Raw genomic sequence first — 19,157 nt, forward strand, 5'->3', positions numbered from 1 at the left:
TGAATTCCTTGATGTAATAAACTTTTATGATCAAGAACAGTGTCAAGCGGATTTCTTCTCAACACATCATCGCAGCATTATTGTTCGGACACCACACCTTCATATATGATTTATCATTTCTTATGATAGAATAACATTAGAATTAAATTGTACATAATATTTAATAAATAATTATTTTCTTTAATTAAGTTTTCATTCAGAGTCCAATAATGCTGAAAGCCCGAGAGACACTAAACATTTTCCAGCTTAAATTCAGCAAATAGACATATTTCCTCAGTAAATGCAGCAGAATTTGTGAACAGTTTTAACTCAGAAAATATGGGGATGCATCTGTGGAAAGTGAAGCTGTTTCTGTTTAAAAATCAAATCTTTCACTTCATGTCATCAGAATCAGAAATCATGTGAGAATGCTACTGAGCCTGGCACAGAGTATCTACTGACAGCTGCTGATAACAGCAGCACAGCTGACAGGAGGTCACTGACTTGTTTTTCTTTCATCCAGAGAACCAATAAGCTGCTGCATCCTCAAGCTGCTGTCAAGCTGTTACCATGGCAATGTGAGTAATACTACGTTTCTATCCAACGAAGGTTAAAATGAAGGGCAACTGGACTTGGTTGAAGATACTGGAAGACGTTTCGTCCCTCATCCAAAGGACTTCTTCAGTTCTGACTGACTGGCAGGGAAACTCAGCTATTTAACCTCAGTGGGCTCGTTATCCCGGGTCATCGATACCGCTGGTTCGTTAGTGTTCCTTGTTGCTGTGACGACAGTCGTTACAGTCGTTAAGACTACCTGTGGCCAAGACTGAACGACCATCGTTGGTATCTTCACCTGAGGCCAATAGGTTACGTTTGTTGAGTTTCCTGGGAAGAGATGAAAGGACAGCATTGTAAGTGGGGTTCAATGACGGCTTCTCGACCCGGGTGTAGATGGCTTCCTTGACACCTCTTTCAAACCATCCATCTTCTCTGTCTACAATGTGCACCTGGTAGTCCTCAAATGAGTGTCCTCTGTCCTTCAAATGTAAGTAGACAGCAGAGTCTTGACCTGAGGAGTTGGCCCTTCTGTGTTGAGCCATGTGTTTGTGTAGTGCTTGTTTAGTCTCCCCAATATACAGGTCTGTGCATTCCTCACTGCATTGGACCGCATACACTAGATTGCTTTTCTTGTGTTTGGGTGTGCGGTCTTTGGGGTGTACCAGCATCTGTCTTAGTGTGTTCTTGGGTTTAAAAAACACAGGGATGTTATGTTTGTTGAAAATCCTCCTGAGTTTCTCTGATACTCCAGACACGTATGGAATCACCGAGTCCAGTTGCCCTTGATTTTAACCTTCGTTGTAAACATCCAAATAACTTTACAGAACTTTATTGTACCTGCAGTACAATCACAGTCGTTAAGACGCTAACAGTGTACAGACGGTGATTTTGACCTCCCCTTGTTCAGGGACACATTTTTCAATTTCTGTTAGTCATATGTCTGTGAAACTTAATTCAGTTTATGTCTTGGTTGTTGAATCTTTTTATGTTCATACAAATGTTTACACATGTTGAGTTTGCTGAAAAAAAGCAGTTTAAAGTGAGAGGACCTTTTTCTTTTTGCTGAGTTTAGTGAGTACAATGTGTTATCCAGAAATTAAAAATTAATAGTTTTGCACTCTGTTGTTCACATAAAAAATGGCAGGAAAAGAATGGAAAACAAACTTGAGAGAGAAGTTCAAACCTTGGCTTACTTTCTCGCCTCTGCACAGCTGGCCAATCACAGCGAGAAGTGGATGTAAATGTCGTCTTATCTGTTTTGGAAAGTTTCACAATACTAAGGGAGGAAGATTCCAAAGCTATTCCACTGTCCGATAAGCAGTTTCGAAGAATTATAGTGGCAATCCCCAATCCCTGTTGTGCTGACTTTGGTGTATCCTTGAGTGGAGTGTAAAACTCAGATTCTAAATATCAAACTCTGTGCATATTCACGTAATAATCCATTCAACGTGAGCTGGTTGGTGCTATATACTGAATAGTACAGTAAAGAGACAGTAAAACACATTAGTATGTAAATTACTTGTATTCTGCCGAAAGTTTAGGTAAAACCACAAAAGACAACAAGTGCGCTATCCAGGGAGAGAAACTACAGGGCTCAGCCTCAGAAATAAAACAGTTAGTCCCAGCTTTACTTACTAGATAATTGTATATATTTTACGTTAATTTTTGTGTGATAAATGATACAGTGGTTCTATTCCCGTTCTCTGTAAAAGGTTGTTGCTTGGCCTGGTCTTTATCTGTCCCTTTACTTGCATCTTGTGGCTATTTGAGAGTTTACACCTCTATTTTGTGTGTGGTCTGTTGTAAGGATTCTTCTAAGTCCCTGTCTTGATTGTCTTGTAAAAAAGTGACATACAGTTAAACAGTAATGATCCTCTGAAGCAGGCCTGATAGTAAATCATAGTTTAATAAAAACCTGCACTGCTTTGATGGTGTGCCACCTTTTTCAATTTTTGTTTTTTATAAAGCTCAGACACTGTACAGTAGCTGGGGCACATAAATATTAACCTTTCACAAGTACCTAAAAAGAAATAGATCAAATAGAAATTAATGAAAATTATACACACTGACCTTTTCGTATTCTCTCTTTGTGTGTGTGTGTGTGTGTGTGTGTGTGTGTCCTGACCTCTTGCCAGGTTGCAGAGAAGCTAATGACTATTGCCTATGAGAGTGGAGTCAACCTGTTCGACACTGCTGAGGTCTATGCAGGCGGAAGGTGGGTGTCATACGAACCTGTCAACTCGTTTGCAGTTCAGTTGAGCTCATAGCAACCGATTCAGTTTTTAGTGTGATCAGTTGCAGACACTTGGCCCCACTGTAGCTACGGGAAGTTTTTTTTTTTTTTTTTTTAGTTATAATTTCTTTTTAGCACAAGGGTTTCATAAATGTAGAGTCCAATTTATTCCACTCATTTAGTCAAGTGAGAAACAACCAGAAGGTCTGGAGTGTTTTTGCTTGACATGAAACAAAGACGACTGGCAACAGACAAGGGGAGCACACGGAGTAAATACACGTGTGGGAGGAGGATAACTATATTCAGGTGAAACTTATCAGGGTGGGAAAACTCTCAAAGACAGGAAGTAAAGTCCCACAAGCCACATGAGGAAATATTCTATCAAAATAAAACAGGAAATAACAATCAAAACCCAAAACCATGGCAGGATGGTTTAAACACTTACTGTGAGACTCAAATTCTTTTGATTGTGACTCTTTAAGTAAACTGTGCCTTAGGATGTTGTTTAAATATGAGGAGAAGTGTAAAATATCAATATTCATGCAGAATTCCAGGTTAATGTTTAGGATTATAGGATTTGTTTGTATTTTTGTAGCATGACAGCCATCACTCTGAACTTTAAATTTAAACTGATGCAAACATGGGGAATCAACTGCAGAGTATCTCTCCACCCTGTGTTAGCTTTATCAGGGATCAGTAAGAAAATGATTTTTAAATTTAGGAGAAGTCACAGCAGAGTGACACTACATTTAAAAAAAATTGAGAAATGATATTCCAAAAGTCCAGAGTGAGTGGAGTTTAACCTTTATGCTGTTAAAACACCACAAAAGGACCACTGAAGAATGATTTCCTTTTGCTGTATCATAAGCTAACAGAATACATTAAAATATACAATAATAAAACACAAATGTTGTCAAACATAAGCCTCCATCAAGTTGACACTTGTGATACTTTTATCAAAAGTATCAAGTATCAAATACTTTTTGAACGCACCATCTAGCTGCTAATTCATGAACAAACTGGTTTGCCATCTTTGTAATGCACAGGAGGCTGTTTAGATTAGTGACAATGAAGCGCAGGGCGGATATTGTTGAGGGAGTGTTTATGAATTCAAACTGCAATCCAATAACGCCACCTCATTTATGTTGCCTTGCAGGGCCGAAATCATTCTCGGAAACATTATCAAGAAGAAATGCTGGAGGTAATGGTGACACAAATGTGTGTGACGGCTGCATCACTTGAGTGTGAGAGAGAGAGAAAGATGGAGAAGGACGATGTGTGTGCATGTTGCAGAAAGCAGCGAGAGAAGTGTATGTGTGTATGTGTGTGTGATGCGCGCATGAAAGATGCATGTGTGTGCAAACGCATGTGTTAGTGTTGTAAGTGTGTGTAAGAGACATCCATGTTTGATGTTGAAGTGAGAAATATTAAGCGATGCTGACATATTGACCATGATCTCTGCCTTGTCAGGGCTTTGTTTTTGTTTCTTCAAATCAGACTGTATTCCTATTTTACTGTAATTTGCGTATTTCTGCACACACCCAGGCACACAGATACATTGCCTGCAGGCACTTTCAGTTTCCACGAATTTCAAATATTCCCTTTATGGAGTTATTTAAACATGCTCAGTTTTTTATTATTTATATACTCTGTAGGAAACAGGGAGGAGAGGAGTTACAGTAACATCAAAGGAAGTAACTGCTGGAGCCTCTCTCTGTTACAGTTACATCAGTCAGTATGAAGCAGCTCTAATGCGGGAACACTTAGCTGCTAATCTCTTCTCACTATGTCTACTAGTTGTTCCATCATTGCGCATCTTAAGCTTCAGACAAACCTGAAGATTAGCTGACACCCACAAAGACTGGACAAACCACGCATAAAGATTGTTTCCACCAACCTCCTCAGATGTTTTAGTCTTTGACAGTCAGGAAGGAGCGTAAACCTTATGACTGGGCAAACACACTAAATAACAGACTGAATGACATGGCAGTAACCACTGGAGGTCTGGCTTTAGACAACACAGCAAATCCCGTAAGAACGGCAAATGTCACGTGTTCTTGTATCAGTTCAAACGTGGATGGCAACCAGCAGCCTGCACTGTTTATATGCAGTGACATTTGCATTGAAAAGGCCAAAAAAAGGAGAAGACAGAGAAGAGCAGAGTTTGGATGAGATCGGCCATTTCAGTTGTCAGTCGTAAATATCAAACATGTTTTTTAAAAAATCCCTGGCAGCGACTGGATCTGAAGACTTGAGATTAAGCTCTTTACATATCATACACTATGAGATTTTTATCAGCCGACTGTGAACACCAGCTGACCCAGACTGGAATAGACCCGGTCTAACTTGGTCCGATCTCGTCCGACTTGGTCGTCACGCCCAAATCATATTTATAATCGGTTCAGAAGTTGTAATGCGTGACCCTGCTTTTAATCTGAGTGTTGTGGGTCCCAGGGATAGGTATCTCAATAGCAGATATGTAACCTGTATGGAAGCAGGTGAAACAGGAGCAATGAAGATACTCTGCGTTTCGTTCCAGATTGCTTCTCTGGTTGTTTTATTAAACAACTCAAAACCGGGTTAACACAACACATTTCTGTTTGAAGCATTTCAAGTTCAATGTCCAGGTCCAATCAAGCTTAATCACATATTCAACACTCTCACCGTCTCAAAAAACATCTTCTCACTCTGGTCAGTTACTGTTTCTGTGATAAACACATTTCCCCTGACTTTCACATCCAATAAACATCTTTAGTAATTTAAATACCTTTTCTTCTCACAGTATGTAACTGCTTTTACACTCCTATTTACACGTCTAATATCTTGGGCATCGCCTATACTGCCCCTTTAATGTGTCAGAATTGACAACGAACTTCTGTAATAATTACAGTTCCCTGAAATGTATTGACTAGAAAGTGCTTATGCTACATATTTTAATGATATTTAACAGAAACAGACGGCAGTATTCAAGTTAGCAAGTTGCGTTTTACCATAGAGCATATTGCTTATAAACCTCTTATCAAACAAACACCTAAAATATCTTCAGTGTACAGGAGCCGTCGCAACACTTTCCCACCGTAAACTTTGAATGTCTAGTATCCGTAGCACCAACATTCCGTCATCGCGGTAAAGTTTCCGCCTCACTGCTCTACAGAAAACTGCATACCTAACTCTATTAGTCCAACACCAATTATTTTCCTCCTTAAATTAAAACACAAATATATACAATAACCCATAATGATTAACCTGATAATCGTTAATTTGTTTTCACATAAATGTGATCACACTACCTTAGGTGTGCCACATGAGTGGACTACATTACACCAGTAAGCGTGACGCTGGTGCAGTAAAGACACACTGTACTTGACATTTCAGTCTCTGGGTGTCATCATGAGTTTACAGAGTTGAAAGAAAAGAAAGAACAGGCGGTACTGATGATGTTGATCCACCTTTTACTCCTAGTTCAGATTTTATGCGAAATGTAAATGACTAATGTAACACACAACTCTCAGCGCAGCTTGTTTTTTAATATTTTTAAGTCAGAATGATGTTAGTCACGTGTCACATGTGACTCAAGTCTGCAAATACTTTTCACTTTTGGAAATGTCCACATTAAATCAGCAACCTCTGTACCTGAAAATTATGTGTTGAGTGGATCCTTAAATGTGATGACAGTAAGCCATGTTTGCGCTCCTTTTGTGATGCTAATTTAACAGTTTAATCATTTAACAGAGCACCAGACGTGTAATGACAAGGTGTCACCCAAATCTCCTAATGTGTTTCACTGATAAGTCCAAAAGTTTTAGGATGTGAATAAACACATCCATGATGGGACCAGATGTGGTAACAAGGAAAGATGTATTTGCAGAGCCCCTGTACGTCTAAATAAGAGAATACACCGAGCGAGTACAATGCATAATGTACCACTCACTCTGCTGTGTCTTTCTTCTCTCTCTCTGTATCTTTCTCGGCACTTTAACAGGCGCTCCAGCTTGGTCATTACAACTAAACTCTACTGGGGAGGAAAGTAAGTGAGAATGTCTCTACACTGTAATTCTCATGCCTGAAAGATGATTGTGAATAGCTAGCTAGTTAATTAGTTAGTTAGTTAGTTAGTGAGTTAGTTATGCTGTATTTATTTTGGAAGTCTCATTGAGATCAAGATCTGTTTTATGAGAGAGACCTGAGAACAAATGATGTACAGTATATACAACATCACATAACTACAATTCAGTCACACTTCTTAAAACAAAATATGAGAAAGTCAAGGTAAAAGTCCTGCTATATTAAAATGATTAGCCTACAAAAACAAATGAGTTCTCAAATCAATCGATAATCAGTCATGAATATCAAAAAAAAAACAATGAATTACACAAACAGGTTGTGTCTTTATATCACTTTTTACATTCAATATGTACCTGTAACTCTATTTCAAAGACAACCAATTCCTCTGCTGAGTCTGGAATGGTGATGGGGATCTGTTTTATAGCACACACATACACACACACATACATACAAACACTCCTTGGCAGAGACTGTCCAACTGGCTCTGCTGATAAGGATAAAGTTATTCTCTCCGCTCCTGAGCATTCCTTCATTCCCGTGAGGAGGATTCAGTCCTTTATCCTTCAGAGTTTGGATGCATAACGATGCTGAACAGTTGAAAGTGCACTGACCTATTTTCTAGACTGATAGGGACATGTCATCCCCCTCAACAAGTCAATTTAATGCACGTCTGTGATTTTTGGCTACGGGTCCATCCAGCCTCTTATACAGTATGTTCACTCATTGACTTTGTTGGAGACAAATGCACAGAAACAGTTAACTCTAATGGCAGTCTTGTCTGAGGGATAAAATGTACACATAAAACACTGGCAAGTTTATTTTTTGAAGTGAATTAACTAAATTAAATGGACTTTAAAATGCATAGGTTAGTGTACAGTGTGGCTTATCATTGGTTTGTGTTTGTACCATCAGAGCAGAGACAGAGAGAGGACTGTCAAGGAAACACATTATTGAAGGTAAGACACACACACACACAAGATGAACAAAACAACCACTTTAGGCTTTTTTCACTTACAACAAAATAAATTCCGCCTTCACGGTGCTGGGTTGTGTCAATTGAATCACCTTCCACTATCTCAACCCCCCACACATCCCCCTGTGTCTCAGGTCTAAAAGGCTCTCTACAAAGGATGCAGCTGGAGTATGTAGATGTAGTTTTTGCCAACCGCCCAGACAGCAATACTCCCATGGAAGGTGAGTCACCCAATCAACCTTCACCTTTATACCTAAAACGCCAATCAAGTTACAAGTTAGATGCTTCTCTGTCTCTTGCCCTGAGGTCAGAGTGTCTGGGTTTATGATGTCAGGTGTTGATATCATTTGTATTAGAATACAATTACAGTTTTTAATCTACTTTTGAGTGACCTGTGACTTGAATTGCGATGTCTCCGTAGTTTTGTAACATGTAAAAAACAAAAACCCTTTCAGGATTGGTGTGTTTTTTGTTAGAGCACTAGAGAGAGGGGCTTGATATTCACTGGCTGGAAGGCAACTGTGTTCTTGCAAGAGAAATTAGACAGACAGAAAACAAAATGGTGTGGATTTATTATCCACACCATGTCTCGGCCTGAAACACAGTGAAATAATTTTTATCATTGTGTGTTTAGTGTTCATGTTATACTGAACTAAATGTCTAGAAGTCCTGTTTTACACCTGCAGAATGGCCCTTTTCAGTATGAGGCAGATAACCCTGTGTAATTCATTATGCAGAAGTTGCTTATTGATATGCGTATCAGTAGGGTATTGGTTTCTGATTAGTCGTCATCAATTATTGTGTGCTATTACCTTCTACAGCAAAAGCCCATTAACTCTGGGTTTTCTCACAATACCTCAATAATTAGTGCTCGCAACTAATCAATAAGGATGTTGAATTAGCTTTTTGCACTTTCTTTGCTCCAAATTCCTGCTTTCCTACAGTTGGGCTTAAAATGTATGTAATTAAGCAATTCAATGTAATTAAAAAGGCCAGATTGACTGAAAATTAAGTCTTTGTAACTCAGATCACACTATAGACTGATATGCTAAGTGTATATAAACATATATAAACAACATTAAGGGATATTAAGTCTGTTATATGGAAACATAACTTAGTGTAGCAGATAGTCTAACAATATGATATTTCACACACAGAAAGACCTTGATTGTCCACTTTTCTTTCTTTTTGCTCTTTATAGATTTCTACTGTCCTACCATCTGCACTCACTGTTCATTTCCTATTGAATTCTTTCAGCTATTAGATCTATTGCTCTTTCTTCCATGAAACTAGTTTTGCACTCCCTTATTTTTTCTTCTCTCTCCTGTTATATTGGCCGGAAATTGAGGCAGATAGCATTTAAATGTGAGCGCAGTGTGCACAGTCACGGCATGCTGGAGCTGGGTGGCAGGAGGGCAGGCAGTGGGATGGAGAGGAAGGCGGTAGTTCCAAGAGAGAGGGAAGAGACAGAATTGTATGCTGTTCTTAATACTGTGTTATTTCCCTTGACAGGATGGTGTTTAGTAAGACATCTGTGTTTCAGGTTGTTAATTATCAGTTACCAAACTGAAGGGGAAACAAAAACCTGCCTTCTCAAGTTTAGGTCTTCTTGATTATATATTCTTCTGCAGATCTTTTCTTTAACTTCTCTTCCCTCTATTTCTTTCTTTTGTGTTGCTAAACTTTTTCTTCTCTGTCAGTGTTTTCTTCAACCTTCTTATCCCTCATACTCTGTTGTCTTGCCATGAACCAGTTATGCAGCGTGAAATACAAGGGTCCTGCCACAGTGAAGGATTGCAGTATAATTGGAGTGAGCGCAGGGCGAAGATGAATAACCTTAATGACAATCCTTATCTGAGTTTTTGTTGGCCCACACTGCAGTTGGCTCGCACAGACAGCAGTGTTGGAGCTAACTGCATCATTAAAAATGCAGCAGCTTGAATGTGATCAGAGGGGCTTTAGAATGTGAGCTTGTTAGTTTGTCCCCAGAGCTGTTAGGGATTGGGTGATGAGCCGTCAGCAGGTAAGAGAGACTTGAGGAGGCAGGTGGCCTCTGCAGAGGGTTTTTTTAACTTCATCAGTGCATCACAAAATTGGAACAAAATGACTAAGTTGTGTGCTCTCAAGGCCACACTTTTTGTCTTGCTTGCTTTTTAATTTTCTTAGTCTTTCTTGTTTTCATGCTGTTTTCGACTTCTGACTGCGTCGGCAAACCCAACGCCTGCTTTCTCATTGTTTCTATTTCATTTTTCTTTTCAGTTTGTTTGTTTGTTTTCTGGGTTCCGTCCGTCTCTTTCTCTCTCTCTGTCTTTGGCATTGTCTTTTCATTTGGCTTGGCTAATGTGGATTCAGAATGTGTTCAAGTCACGTCAAGCTTGTGAATGATGTTCTTTGTCCTCATCGTTTGTGGGGGGAAAAAGCAAACAAACAGAATGCACTCTTTCAATCACTTTCTCTTCCAGTGGCACCACTGTTTTCTGCTTTCTATATGTGGAGTGTGTTGGGAACCACCTCATGTATATGAGAAATGCATAAGAAATCACGGTCTAAAAGATCCTGTTATTTGATTTCTTAGTTTGAAGATTTTTTTGTGTTTACTTTTAAATAAATTCTGCATGATTTTAATACCACCTCTTGAGTAACACTGATGATAAACCCTGACTGTTGCACAAAGAACAAACTGACTGTAAGTTTGAACCACACATTAATCTCTACTGTGTCCATTCCCACTTATTAAGCCTTAATTAAGTCCATTAAAATTTAAATGTGATGCTTTAACCTCTACTGAGTGAATACTGGCTTTAATTTATACATTGAGCTTGGTTCCTGTTAACAACAAGAAAAGAAACTATTTTAATATTAATTAAAATATTTTTGTCTTACATTGAGATTTTTGTGTCTCCTCAGTGTCTCAGGAACATAGCCTAAAGGACTCAACAGATTTGTTGAAGGCATTTTGAATGTGGGTTGATCCAGCGGGGATGAATGTGTTCTGTTTGTTTAGAGTGCAGTGAACTGAATGTGAAAAGTGACAGGAGCATTTGAGGATAATTGTTACGGCTTTTTGAAAGACATACTAGTGTTTTGTCTGTTAATGGCGCTGCACAGGGTGGAGTCAATTAATAAGTTGTTCGTTGTCTTTATATATCTACAGAGATTGTTCGGGCCATGACCTATGTGATCAACCAAGGCATGGCGATGTACTGGGGGACGTCTCGGTGGACGGCCATGGAGATCATGGTAAGCGGCAAGGAGCTTCTGGTGTCACTTCTGCTCATGACAACTGTCTTTTTGTATAAAAAGCACTGAAATAAAAAAGAATATTCAATTGGATTGTTTAGTTACTCAGTAAACATAATTTTTAATAAACTTTTTTGTCTAACTTGCTTGACTTGCTGTACAACAGTTTGAAACTTGCTGGAGTTTTTTGTTGGGTTGAGTTACAAAGTAACATTATTTACAGAGACAAAAGTACGGTCTAGACCTGCTCTATATGAAAAGTGCAATGAGACAACTTCTGTTATGAACGGGCGCTGTTTAAATAAACTTTAATTGAATATCTCAGAACAACAGAAGATAGCCACTTTGCTTGGCAGAAACTCGCAACGCAATAGCTGTTGACTGTTGATCCAGAGACCCATAGAGTAAACTGATAGACACACTAGTTTTTAAAAGCACACCTGGTTTCTATACCTTAACAGATTTAAGACCCATTTTAGCAGCTTATTATCTTGTACCATCTTGGACACATTGCTGATGCATAATCATGGTAGTGAACGAAAAATGAAACAGGAAATGGGAGGAAACTGGAAAATCAGACTAAAGGTTTGAGGAAATACAGCTGTTTCTAGGAAGTGTTCCCACAGAGGCACAATGGCTTCCTCTGGCTTTGTGTCTTCTTCCTATCAGAATCAATCTACCTCCCGTTTCAACTCTCGCTACAGTAATGAATATATACGGGGGGTGCAAAGCCACAGCAGAGAGTTAAAAAATAAACACATCCCTGAAGTGACATTCAAGGTCCCCATTCTCTCCTCTCTCATCTGTCTCTCTCTGGTGTCTTTATCACCCTCCCTTCCCCCCCACTAAGCCCAGCGCGATGTGTTGACATCCTCTTTCTGTGAAAGAGAGCAGATATCTTTGTAGAACACAAGCCCAGATGAAAGCCGTGTAATTTAGATAGCATCAGTAATGACGAGGGGGTAAACACAGCTTTGCAGTGTACGTGACAAGGCAGCAGTTCAGTGTACACAGACAGAGACGTACATGCAGACACAGGCTCGAGGCGCATGACATAGGTTGCTGCACAAAAGGGCAACTTGTAATTTGTAAGTTGAGTGAAAGCACCGACATTATCCTTGCGTTATGCTGAGTAGATTCCCCCTCCTACTACCCAACGCGTTTGTGTGTGTGTTTCCTCTGGCATGTGTTCTCAAAGGACGTGTGGAGATTCAGATGAAATAGAAGGAAATTTGAATGTGATGAGTTGTGATATGGAATATTGATTGGGTGACTTACTTTCAGCGCTGCATTTGATTTAGCGCCATGTTCCCCACAAGCTGATTAACATCCTCCCTCTCCCATCACTTCCCTGAATTTCCCAGCACTATCCATCACTCCTAACCTTTGCTCCTGCCTATCATCATCGGGGGGTTTTTTCTCATTCTTTCTCTATGCTCATCAAAGTTAAGATCCAGCATCATAACAAGCAGCCATTAATTCTCGCCCTTTTTTTTTTTTTATCTCTAGGAGGCGTATTCGGTGGCTAGACAGTTTAATCTGATCCCTCCAGTGTGTGAGCAGGCAGAGTACCATCTCTTCCAGAGGGAGAAAGTAGAAGTGCAACTGCCTGAACTTTACCACAAAATAGGCAAGTTTTCTTTGTGTGTTGTTTGTGTGTGTTTGTGTTGTGCAGTACTGTGGTGAATCAGTCAATCAGTGCCCAATGATGAAATGTCTTCTTGTCCCAAGACAAGTTAGCACAAGCATCCTGTGGTCAAAACATTCTTGCAGTCAGTTTATCATAAATTAATAAATGCAGATAAATTATCTCCATCATTCTCTGTTGCTCATCTTTTTTCATCTTCTCACATTTTCACTTTCCTGGCACTGTTCTCTCACATTTTTTTACACTCTTCCTTTTGACACATATTACTAATACTCCTCCTGTTTTAACTCCTGATGGTTCCCATGGTGACAGGAGTTGGGGCGATGACGTGGTCACCGCTGGCGTGTGGCATCATCACGGGAAAATATGAAAACGGCATTCCTGAATCTTCCAGGGCATCCATGAAGGTAGGCGAGCTAACTTCAAATGAAAAAAAAAAGAATGTCTATGTGAATCAAAGTCATAGATAAGATGCTTGCCTTTGGTGTGGGAGACCTGGGTTCAATTCCCACTGTGAGACATCCGCCATTGTGTCCCTGAGCAAGACACTTAACCCCTAGTTGCTCCAGAGGCGTGCGACCCCTGACATGTATAGCAATTGTAAGTCGCTTTGGATAAAAGCGTCAGCTAAATTAATAAATGTAAAGTGGACGCTTTGATCCTTAACACCTAAATCCACTTCAATTAGTGTCACTTTCAGGAAAGACTATTCAAAAATGAGACTAGTTTCATGAAGAATCCTTGGAAACTGTGCTTCAACAAGGACAGTGTTTTCTTCTTTAAAAAAGGTCACTAAACACGAGATAAACTAGTACGAGATAGTCAGCCAACAACTGTTACCACAGATGGCGAAAAACAATCAGGCACCAGCCCTCAGAAAACCAGAAGCTTAAAGAGCTGAGAGGTGATGAGATGATCAGCTGCAGATGTGGAGGAGAGCCAGGTGCCAAGATGACTGCAGACAAAAACCCCACACCACAACAAAAAAACACCCTGAACATAAAGAAAACACAAAACTGAATACTCAGTCACGTCTAAACCCTGACATAGAGTCCTTTAAGTCTTATGTTCTTCTTGTGGGTACTCCTGTGGGTCACGGGATTCCTGTTGGATTCCCACTGGATGGGAGTCAGTTTATCTATTCATCAAGGGACTTGGACAGGTCACGAAAAACGTCAACGGTAGGGGGCAGCACGGGAATCATAGGTCAGTTAATATATACAAATATAGCTCACAATGAAACCCAACTTGTAACAAGGGGTCACAAGTAGACACTGCTGTTGTGACTGATTAACTTCAATTTGGCTAACTATTTAGAAATATATCAATGCCAAAATCTTTAGGTTGCTTGTGAAACCAGCATGAATGTATGGATGTATGTGAGGGACAAGCAAACACACATTTAGTGCTTCAAGAGCTGAATCACTGCAGGTTTGTTAACCTCAGCAGTGCATGTCTGCAATTGGTCACCATGCAAAAGACATTGGGCCTTGTATTTTGAATTTTCTCCTAGATACGAACACAATTTAGGAGTCCCGACCTGTCGAAGGTGTCATGTGCAATTAGTGTGCTGTTATCCCGCTATTATGGATTGTATATTTCATTACTTTGAAGCAATTGAAATCTTATATAAATTACACTTCATAATTATGTTGAAGTTATCCTGTTTGCAATTTGAATAATATAATTCTAAATTAACTGATATAGCTAAACAATATCATTCATTTGAATTTGCTATTGATGCTGTTTTATGACACTATAGTATTACAATTCATTAAATGATGCACTAATTGAAGGTTAATTTGTGTCTTTATATAACAGGGTCAGCTGGAAGTGTAATCTTTTGGACACCTTAGTCCCTCAGGCCCATAGAAGAGAGTGACAGTGTGCTGATATGTTGGCAAAGACAGATGAATGGTTGTTGATTACCACGGGCTGTGCTGCTGCAAATGGGAAAGTTGTTAGAGCCGCAACTCCGCAGACAGACACATTGATCCAGCCCTTTCCCCTTAATATGCTGTAAAAATGATAGGCTTACCTTTATAGATGTCCAAAAGCAGGACTTCAATCTCCAAACTATGAAGTTCTTCTTATTACACTTCGATATCATTTTCATGAATGAACACTTCCTGACATATAGGGCAGGACTCGTAGCCTTATATGGTATTATTGGGGCATTAGTTATGCTAATTTACTATTCTGAATCAACTCACTCATTTACACACAAAAGACATTCATCATGTTTACGTGGGTCATGACGTGGTACACTCGTACGAGCCCACCATACGAAAAAATAGTAACAGAAACTTCCGACACATTTAGTAAAGTTACACTGGATATCACTGTGAATCTTATTTCCATTGTTTTTGTAATTTTAAGGCAGTTTTCTTCACTGCATTGTAACAAACAAAAAGGCCTTAGTTGAGAAATGAACTGTAGGAACATTTTAAGTGTTTCACCTTTCTCAAACCCGACACTGTAGATGAGAAGACTCATGTTTTTGCGTTAACTATGAAGGTACTGACCCCTGCTGGTTAGTTTAGCTTAACATAAGGATTGAAAGCGGGGGAAACAGCTAGCCCCGGTTCTATCCAAAGGTTAAAAAAATCGAGCGCACTAATTAACATGTTATGTCTTGTTTGTTTAATCAATGCAAAAGCAGAAGTGTAAAAACAACTTTGGGATTTAAGGGAGGTTAGGTAATAGACTCAAAATGTCTAACTATTCCCGATACAGGGAAGCAGGGTGTGTGAGTGCTGGGTGAAGAATGGCTCGAAACGTCTCAAAAAGTAGTCAAACCCACCTTTCAGGGTCATATTATCAGCCCCAACCAGTATGCCTGTGGCCCTGGTGCCCTGTGTAGAAGAAACAAATCAATACAAGCTGTCTTTATTGACATAAATAATTAAATGAAGCCAGTTCTGTAGCACCTTAGCCAATTCTCAGCATGTGCAGTCAATAATTTTACATTATGCAACATGCCTGGAGAGCTTACAGTACTTCTTCACCAGTTCCCTTTTTTCTGTCTTGTCTATACTTCCATACATACTTACCATTATTTAACCTGCCTCTACTTTTAGTTTCTTTTCCCCTCGCTCTTTTAATCTCTACCCCCTCCTCTCTCCCACCAGTCGTATCAGTGGTTGAAGGAGAAAATAGTAAGTGAGGATGGAAGGAAGCAACAAGCCAAGCTGAAAGAGCTCAACCACATTGCAGAGAAGCTGGGCTGCACTCTGCCTCAACTGGCTGTCGGTAAGACTTCTCTGGTCGCCCTCCCCTTCTCATAACAAACAGTGGAAGCAGTCAGACAGGCACCTTCTTTAATGCCTGACATGAAAAAAACTCACATCATCCTTGACACGCTTCCTGTGTTTGCTTGTCATTTGTCTCGTGGGTTTGATTTTCCCTCCAGTTTCTACACACAAACAAAGACCTTTCAAATCTAACTGTGCTTTGACTGTGTTACTGTGCACTGATAAAATATCTTAGCTGCCTGGAAGGTAGAAGTAAAGGCATTCAAAGATTAAAAGATTTGTGGTGTACTTTGAAAAAATGTCTGGCAGCAATGTAAGGTTTACGATTTGTCGTAAATGGACTGAATGAAACAAAGGGATTTGACTTTTTAACACTCGACTTTGTGATAAATGTCTTATAAGGATCCTTGAAGAGCTAGTAGAGCACAAGACTAAAAGCCCAGTTTTTTGTGGTCTGTTATAATCATAGATAAAATGATAATAAGCAGCAGTGCGCCCTCAAGTGGGTGCTGTGTGAACATCTACATCTCTTTCTCTCTCCAGCGTGGTGTCTAAGAAATGAAGGCGTGAGCTCAGTTCTTCTGGGAACATCCAACCCTGAACAGCTCACTGAGAACCTCGGGGCCATACAGGTGGGAACATGCTGTCTTTACCTGTGTTCAGGTGTTCTCGCTGCTTAGTTTCCTCCACTGCTCTACTCCAGCTTTATTGATTTCGAGATCAAAACGTTATGTGATTCTCTATTTTTTTGCTTCCCTGTATTTCCCGCTTCCTCCCTGCGAGGCAAATTCAGTTTTGCTCTTTACCTTTTGCGCAGGTCCTCCCTAAGATGACGTCTCATGTGGTGTCTGATATCGACCACATCCTGGGCAACAGACCGTACAGTAAGAAGGACTACCGCTCTTAGGCCTGGCAGGTGGACTACCGAGAGGTCAGCCTACCTACTCACCTACCTACGTAACCATACTGCTACCATGGACACACCGTTCAATGTTAAAGTCCACGGTCCTCTCCTTGGGCCCCACTCAGTTCCAGTCCACTTCAGCCTGGAACAGAGAGTCTTGCTAAGCCCAGCATTGCATACCGTAACCTTGTCTGTTTGAGACTCAGCTCCACCAGGTTCATCTCAGGTCCAGTCCAGCTCAGCCAAGAGACACTGCTTAAATTCAGCTTTTTGCAGCCTCAAACGCAACTTAGCTCATTTGAGTAAATCAAAACTTTGTGCTCCCCAACCAAGGTGTTAACCCTTTCAGCACCTGTTCATTCAAATATAACTATGCAGAACTTAGTCTTGCCCATGTTACAGTTCATATCCGGTGCCATGCTGACAACACCCAGAGCATTACAACTCCAAACAAAACGCCCTCATCAAGAAATTTAATAGATATTTCCACTTCTATTAGATGGCCGGGTATGCTTGAACAGCTCCTAATAGTCTGTGACACACATTTAAAACCATTTCACACATTTACAGTTTGAGCAGCACAGTATGAAAAGCAGTGCAGGAGTATTTAAAGCAAAAGTGCCTTGCTCAAGGGCATCTTGACAGTAGTTGCTGAGTGAGACAGTTATGTTACCTATTCACTTCACCCACTCACGTCCGATGACTCAGACCCTCGAGTCTCTAGCCTTCCTCTCTAATGTCCAGACTTCCACCCACAAGTAATTTAATTTGAGCACAAAATTCATATTGAGCACATATTTTATTCATGAGAAATAATCGATGCAAGCACCTTAGACTTATAACTCAGAGATACCTTAGGAAAGGGGACACAAAGAAGCTTTAGTTGCATGAACGTCCCCGTCAGTTAGTCAGTGATTTTATAAAATTGCTATGCAGTGCAGCAAATAATATTACCATATGAGCTCAATACTTTCACCTCTTGTGTCAGAGGTGCACGCTCAAGTCGTAGGGTAAAATATCTCGTTTATTTTCCCATGAAATGTGAGGTTTAGCAGTGACAAGGTGACCTGCTCACACTTCTTGAAAAATCAAGCTTCAAGAATGAGGCCTCAACAAACCAGTTCCCTATTAGCTTGAATTAGCTTTCTACTATCTACCAAATGTACTCAGTCCAAATGTACTCTCATATTTAGTGTAGTACTGAAAAGTATTCAGTAGATATTATAGGCTGCAAATCCTGAGCGTATTAACCAACAGATGCATGTTTCTCCTGCTATAGTGTGCCTCTCTTTTCTTTTCTACAAAGCACATAAGTAAACAACACAAAGGAGTTTGATCAAAAATACTGCAAGCTTGCCTACCGTCCGTGACCGCCTGTGAAGCAGAGGAACGTCTGTGTCAGAGGGACTCTGTTAGAGGAGAGAGTGAAGCATGTCGCCCCTGTGTGGTCTTTTTGATGAACCGCTTCACTAGATTATAAGAGAGAGAAATAACGCTTTGCAAAAACAAACAAAAAAAAGTGGACTACTTTTCTCTCAGTTTGCATTTATTATGGAGACATTTGACTCCTTTTCCTGTGAACAGAACCTGCACTGCTGATTTTCCTCAATGAATTTGGCAGAAAAGGACTTAAAGTAAATATAATACATCTTTGTAATAAAAGGATGACTGCCCTCCTGGCTATAGTAACTACGGAAACTGCTTGCTAATGGCACCAAGAGGCTTATAGACAAGGTATCTGGGATGTGGCAAAGATGACAGTGTTTATTTTAGAGTAGTTAATAAATATGAGCTTTATTTTGACATTTCGAGATCTTGTTTTTGTTTGGAGAATTATGTGGATGTTACATGTACATAAAATGTTAAATCATACCTTGTAACATAAGAAAAACCTTGAAGAAGCCTCTCTTGCATATGAGGACTTCACTGTACTGTATGGCTAATATATAAATAAGATGTAAATAGAGTTATTTTGTTGCACCTCTGTGGTATCACTGCAGCAGTTGCAGCGTTTTGAGTCACTCTTCCTCCCATCCTCCTCCAGCCTGGCATTACCCTGTCACAGAATTAAATTTCTGGCTCCTGGCTTTTACACTCACCTAAAGGATTATTAGGAACACCTGTTCAGTTTCTCATTAATGCAATTATCTAATCAACCAATCACATGACAGTTGCTTCAATGCATTTAGGGGTGTGGTCCTGGTCAAGACAATCTCCTGAACTCCAAACTGAATGTCAGAATGGGAAAGAAAGGTGATTTAAGCAATTTTGAGCGTGGCATGGTTGTTGGTGCCAGACGGGCC

At 39.9% G+C, this 19,157-nt stretch overlaps 1 protein-coding gene across 3 annotated transcripts in view; it reads left to right on the forward strand.

Moving 5' to 3' along the window:
* Positions 1–18,824, forward strand: part of kcnab1a (potassium voltage-gated channel subfamily A regulatory beta subunit 1a) — a 145,412-nt gene extending 126,588 nt beyond the window's left edge. For 2 of the 3 annotated variants that reach the window (XM_046074799.1, XM_046074798.1), the window contains 11 exons: positions 2,673–2,752; positions 3,927–3,971; positions 6,753–6,797; positions 7,748–7,791; positions 7,943–8,029; positions 10,963–11,048; positions 12,558–12,678; positions 13,009–13,103; positions 15,828–15,948; positions 16,494–16,582; positions 16,768–18,824. In XM_046074799.1, the coding sequence (XP_045930755.1) occupies positions 2,673–2,752; positions 3,927–3,971; positions 6,753–6,797; positions 7,748–7,791; positions 7,943–8,029; positions 10,963–11,048; positions 12,558–12,678; positions 13,009–13,103; positions 15,828–15,948; positions 16,494–16,582; positions 16,768–16,857 (903 nt within the window). In that variant the 3' untranslated portion in view covers positions 16,858–18,824. Of the gene's footprint in view, positions 1–957; positions 1,025–2,672; positions 2,753–3,926; positions 3,972–6,752; positions 6,798–7,747; positions 7,792–7,942; positions 8,030–10,962; positions 11,049–12,557; positions 12,679–13,008; positions 13,104–15,827; positions 15,949–16,493; positions 16,583–16,767 lie in introns of those variants that run through there. The other variant, XM_046074800.1, reaches the window with a different exon arrangement.
* The last annotated feature ends 333 nt before the right edge of the window (positions 18,825–19,157 follow it).

This window comes from Micropterus dolomieu, linkage group LG17 (assembly GCF_021292245.1).
Source record: "Micropterus dolomieu isolate WLL.071019.BEF.003 ecotype Adirondacks linkage group LG17, ASM2129224v1, whole genome shotgun sequence".
NCBI lineage: Eukaryota > Metazoa > Chordata > Actinopteri > Centrarchiformes > Centrarchidae > Micropterus > Micropterus dolomieu.